This window comes from Caenorhabditis briggsae (genome assembly GCF_000004555.2).
Source record: "Caenorhabditis briggsae complete genome, chrII, whole genome shotgun sequence".
In the NCBI taxonomy this organism is placed as follows: Eukaryota; Metazoa; Nematoda; class Chromadorea; order Rhabditida; family Rhabditidae; genus Caenorhabditis; species Caenorhabditis briggsae.
The window spans coordinates 749,679-755,644 of NC_013486.2; the positions used below are offsets into that span (position 1 = coordinate 749,679).

At 35.6% G+C, this 5,966-nt stretch overlaps 1 protein-coding gene across 1 annotated transcript in view; it reads left to right on the top strand.

Moving 5' to 3' along the window:
* Positions 1 to 807: 807 nt before the first annotated feature.
* Positions 808 to 5,966, top strand: part of Cbr-sym-2 — a gene marked incomplete at both ends in the record, with an annotated part of 15,947 nt that continues 10,788 nt past the window's right edge. The window contains 3 exons of the mRNA XM_045241688.1: positions 808 to 832; positions 2,814 to 3,236; positions 4,676 to 4,746. Coding sequence (XP_045091712.1) covers positions 808 to 832; positions 2,814 to 3,236; positions 4,676 to 4,746 — 519 coding nt within the window. The remainder of the gene's footprint in view (positions 833 to 2,813; positions 3,237 to 4,675; positions 4,747 to 5,966) is intronic.

Sequence of the window (5,966 nt, forward strand, 5' to 3'; positions counted from 1 at the left end):
ATCAAGGATTCCTATTGAGCTTGATATAGCCAATTTTGAACCAACTTTTCTCGGTTACTGTAAGAGATATCAAAACTTTGTCAACTGATAAAATGTTAGTGATATTATGATGAACATTTTTTCCCTTAAAAATATTTTGATATCTTTCACGGAAACTAAGATAATTGAGCTCAAAATTGCAAAACCTAGGGTACCCCATTGATAGGAAGCAGCCTTTGAGCTCAATTATCTCGGTTACGGTAAGAGATATCAAAAAGTGGTCAACTGATAAAATGTTGGTGATATTATGAACAATATTTTATTATTTTACAAATTTTTATATCTCTTACAGAAATTGAGATAATTGAGTTCGAGTAAGGTTACCTCAATTTTACTCGGTTACTGTTACAGATATTAAACTTTTGACAGAATACTTCCAAACTCTTGATAACTTGAGAATCACTAAAAAATTTCTAGAAAATCAAGAGAGAAAATATATATAATCTGAAAAAGCTATCCCAAACCCTCTTATCAAACCCTCGAATCTAGAAAACTTTCCTCTCAAAACACAATCATCCAAGAAGATCTCTTTTCAAATCCATGACCCCTTCTATCCGACCAGTCAACTTCATATACCATTTCTCACGTGTTTCCTTCTTCTCATCTCTATTCATTGCAGTGTTCGAAAAAGTGAGTTCGTCGCGAAAGGGGCGGTGTCTTGGTCGGCGGCCGCGGGTCGGGCGGGTCGTCGTCTCGACGGTCAACAGCCACAGCAACCCCGTTGGTTTGCGTATGTACCCAAGGACGCACTGACGATTCCCTACATTGATGAATCGGCAAACGTCTCTTCCAGGCAAGTTTTTTTTTCTGGATTTTTTAAAGCTTAAATTGAAATTTTCTTTTTTTTTTAAATCATACCTACCGTATTTCCGAAGCCCAACCATACCGTCAACTTTGAGCTCAATTATTTCGATTCCTGTGGAAGATATCAAAAAGTTGTTAACTAATAAAATATTTGTGATATTATGATAAATAATTTATCAGTTGACAACTTTTTGATATCTTTCACAGAAATCGAGATATTCAAATTTTTTCACCTCTACCCATATTTTTTAACACGGAAGTATATTTTTCCTCCTTTCTGCAAGGACAAATAATCTAATTGACCTATATTTTTCTTGTAATTTTCCATTTTCGTTCAATTCTCATCGTCATCAAATTCGCTCTAATGACAAAAAAAAGCTCAGAAAAAATTTAGAATTTCCGTTCCGTTGTTGAGGCTCAGCAACGGTCGTATACCATCCCACCCGTTCAGCTCAATCTTTGAGCTCAATTATCTCGGTTCCTTCAAAAGATATCAAGAATTTGTCAACTGATAAAATATTTATCATAATGTCAGTATAATTTTATCAGTGGACACGGTTTTGATATCTTTGATGGCAACCAAGATAATTGGGCTCAAAGTCAAAACATACCAGAACTGCTTCTAATTTGAGGCTACCATCATTCAGCAGAATTATCTCTGTCCCTAAAATGAATATCAAAAATATGTCAACTGATAAAATGATGGGAATTTTATCACCAACATTTTATCAGTAAAAATTTTTGTTAGTTTTTAAAATGCCCAAGATAATTGAGCCCCAAATTGGACCCCCGCCCCACCTCCTAGGAAAATGGGTTCTGAGATACAGTATTCAAGAATTGCCACGTCACCCAAAAAACTTTATCTTCCTGACCATTCATGTAGTTTTTGTGGTGGTGCACAAAAACATCATGACAGCATAGAATTACGTATAAACAAACATGAAAATGGGAATGGAAAAGTTTTTGCTTCTTTTGACCCCCTATCTAAACATTTCGTGTCTTAAGAGAGCAGTCTTGGTAGTGAGCACAACAAAAACGTATTTTAACAAAATAGAAGCTTCCGGGTGATATTAGACACAATACCTGTAATAGAAGGGCTCCCACACTGTCAAGTTTGAGCTGAGATTTCTCTTGGCTCAAGCTAATTATTTCGAATCCTTTGAAAGATATCAAAATTTTGTTGATAAATAAAATGTTGCTGATGTTATGATAAACAATTTATCAGTTAGCAGGTTTTTGATATCTCTCATAGGAATTGAGATAATTGAGCTCAAAGTTGACTGTTTCGGTGGGCGTCTATCCGAGGAAATACGGTAGTTTTGAAAAGTGCTCATAACTTTTGAAATTTTGATTTTTGATAGTTTTGTTCAACAGAGACTGCTAATATTTCTGAATTTTATATTGATTCCTTTTTTTTTGAAAAATATCGAAAAAAAATTGCCCACCTAAAAATATATACTCTACTTTGAGCTCAATTATCTCGGTTTCTGTAATAGATATCAAAATTTTTTCAACTGATAAAATGTTTATCATAATATCAACAGTAGTTTATCAGTTGATAAGTTTTCGATATATTTTATGGAAATTGAGATAATTGAGCTGAACGGTGGCACACTGCCTCAGCTAGCGCGGTCGCATGCCACCCGATACTTGCTTTTTGAGCTCAATTATCTCGGTTCTCATAAAATATATCAAAATTTTGTTAACTGATAAATTGTTTATCATGATATCAGCAATATTTTATTAGTTTACCAATTTTTGATATCTCTAACAAGAACCGAAATAATTGAGCTTAAGTAGGGGCAGTCCATCGGTTGGCAGCAGACGTCGTCGACCGCGTAGCCCAGCTGGAAGAGAAGTATACCTTCCAAAATCTTTGGAATGTTGAAAATTTATAAAAATTGTATAAATCTGAAAAATAGCAAAAGCATAGCCAAAAAAACTTTTTAAAAAATCAATTTTTTTTCCAGAACAACGACAACTACTCATACGAGTATCTGACTCGAACTATGATGAGAACACAAAGCTAGTCGTCACCACATTCTATACATCTTCCGAAGATGCCAACAATAACAATGCCACGTCATCATATCATAACATATCCACACACTTTGTAAATATCACTCCGGACGACGTCTGCAAATTCTTCGACGAGAATCCGACGCAGTCGATTATCTTCGCAAAAGGCGCCGAGCCGATTCGCCATGTCTTGATTCCATTGTTCGTGAGCAATGAGAGATATGTACCACATCAGATTCATCAGTATTATGATATTCAACATTTGTATTATAAAGGAGGAGTTGAGGACGAGAATCAGATGGAAGAAGAAGATGTTGATGTGGCAGCAGAGGATGACGTGGCAATTGCAAGAGCGATTATGGAGATGAGTGAAGGTAGGTGTTTTCCTAAGATTTTTAAAAATGAATTGAAACAAAAACCAAGCTACAATCTTGCTGAGCTTCAAATTGGTACAAACTATCAAGTTTCTAGCTTATCTAGGAGCAGAGATACAGCAGCTTGAAGTTTGGAAGGTTAGAGACGCAGTGTGTCTTGTCGTCTGCGTCTCTAGCCTCCTAAACTTCAAATGACTGTATCTCGGCTCCCAGATGAGCTAGGAAGGTGATTATTTTACAGAATTGAAGCGAATTCGTCTGTTCTTGAAGTTTTTTCTAGATGTCAAGATTCTGGATTTTGGGATTTTCAGAATTTTCGAAATTTCACATTTTCAATAATCTCAAATCTTGAATCATTCTTCTCTGAATTTCATATGTTTTTGGCTAATTTTAAACTTTCTGGTTTATCTAGGAACCGAGATACATCCGCTTGAAGTTTAGGAGGCTAGAGACGCAGTGTGTCTCGTTGTCTGCGTCTCTAGCCTTCCAAAACTTCAAACGACTGCATCTCGGCTTCTAGATGAGCTAGAAACTTGGTTTTTGGACTAAAACCATTTGTTTTGTCAGTATTTTCCGATTACTTAAAATTCCAATTGATAATCAGGATTGGCTGCAGCCACGGCCGACTTTTGCCTCCTCAATCTCACCTAAAAATCTAGGCGTTAAACTACGTTTAACCTATAGTTTGGCATGAAGATTTTGCGTCTGCGTCTCTCTCTCTCTCTCTCTCTCTCTTACTATTTATATATACGGGACCACATAAGAAAAGAGAAGGAATGCATACAAAAGCGATCGGCCCACGATACCCCTTTTATTCTGATGAATAGGCATGAAGACCTGTCGCAAGGAAGGTGGCCTTTTGAAATGTGTCATATAAATATATTATATATGGGTCATAAAAATATACATTTATGTATAGGTATAGACAGCGGAATGAGGGTTTCCAAAATTGAATTTTAAAATGTGCTCCAATTAAACTAGCTAATTTTTTGAACTCAATTATCTCAGTTTACATATGAGATATCAAAATTTTGTAAACTAATGAAATATTGGTGATAAATTGCTTATTATTTTATCGGTTTGCAGATTTTTAATATCTCTTATAGGAAGCTAGATACAACCGCTTGAAGTTTGGGAGGCTAGCGACGCAGTGTGTATCGTCGTCTGCGTCTTCAGCCTTTATCATTAAAACGACTGTTTCTTGGCTCCTAGATGAGCTAGTAAGGGTTTTCCTGTACAAAATCAAAGCAAATTAGTCTGTTTTTAAGTTTTTGAGTTTCAAAATTGTGGAATTTTAAAAATTTTCAAAAATTTTGAAAGTTTTGAAATTCTCCAATTTTAGATTGTTCTTCTCTAAATTTCACACATTTCTGTCAAATTTTCAACTGTCTAGCTCATCTAGGAGCCGAGATACAGCGATTTGAATTTTCCAAGGCTAGAGACGCAGTGTGTCTCGTCGTCTGGCGTCTCTAGCCTCCTAATATTTGAATCGCTGTATTTCGGCTCGCAGGCAGCCTAGAGAAATCACTTTTTGGCTGAATTAGAACACGACTTCTCTATTTTTCAATAATTATAAAACTTTGCAACACTTCAAATTTTCAGATTTTTCATTTTTAGATTTTTTAACATTGAAAACTTTACTACCTGAAAATACTGTTTAAATTGAGTATTTTACAGTAGGAACCCAATTTTCTAGCTTTCCTGGAAGCCGAAATACAGCGATTTTGAAGTTTCCCAGGTTAGAGACGCAGTGTGTCTCGTCGTCTGGCGTCTCTAGCCTCCAGAATTTCGAAGCGCTGTATCTCGGCTTCTAGATGAGCTAGAAAGTTGAAAATTGAATCGAAATAATGAAAAACAATGTATTTTGTAAGAAATAGCAAACATTCGAAAAATCTGAAAATCTAAAATTTTGGTTTATCCAGATATCCGCAGAAGCTACAAATAACCAATTTCTCTATCTGTCTAACTCTCATTTTCCAATTTCTCCATCTTTTTGTGTCTCTGCGTCTCTCTCCCTCTCTCTCTCTCATTGATCTGTCACCTCTCACCTAAAATAAACAGTACGTACCAGTACCAAAGGAACCTCAAGGTGTCCGAAAAAGCGGGGCTCAATGGCTCACACATCACAAAGAGAGCGCAAAATTTTTGGGTGGGCAAATAATCGGAAACCGTTGAGAATGTCCGAGAATGAGGAAGTTGGCTTTGGCAGGGGGATTTTTGGAAAAAAAAAGTTTGGTTGGCTACTGGGACGAAGGGCTAACGATAGAACAGGATGGGACAAGTTAGGAATCAAAAATTCAGAATTTCAAGAAAGTCAAAAAATTCAAAATTCCAACAAAAAATTAAATTTTAAAAATGATAAAAAATCCTTTTATCACATCAGGACTGAAATTTATCATTATCATTTAGGTGCCTAGTTTTCTTTGAGCATCTCCAAAAATAGAAGTTCGTATCTTTGAGCATATTTATCTAGGTTACGGTAAGAGATATCAAAAAAGTTGTCAACTGATAAAATGTTTATCATGTCATAAACAATATTTTATCAGTTGACGTATTCTTGAAATCTCTTACAGCAATAGAGATAAATTTTGTCAAAGTTTAGGCTCCATTTTTGAATCCTTAAAATCCGCAAAAAAATGTTGATTCAATTTTCCCACTTTCAGAAACTCTCCAAAAACTTCAAAAACGTGTCCACATCGACTATCGACCGGCGCCAATTTCGGAGGATCA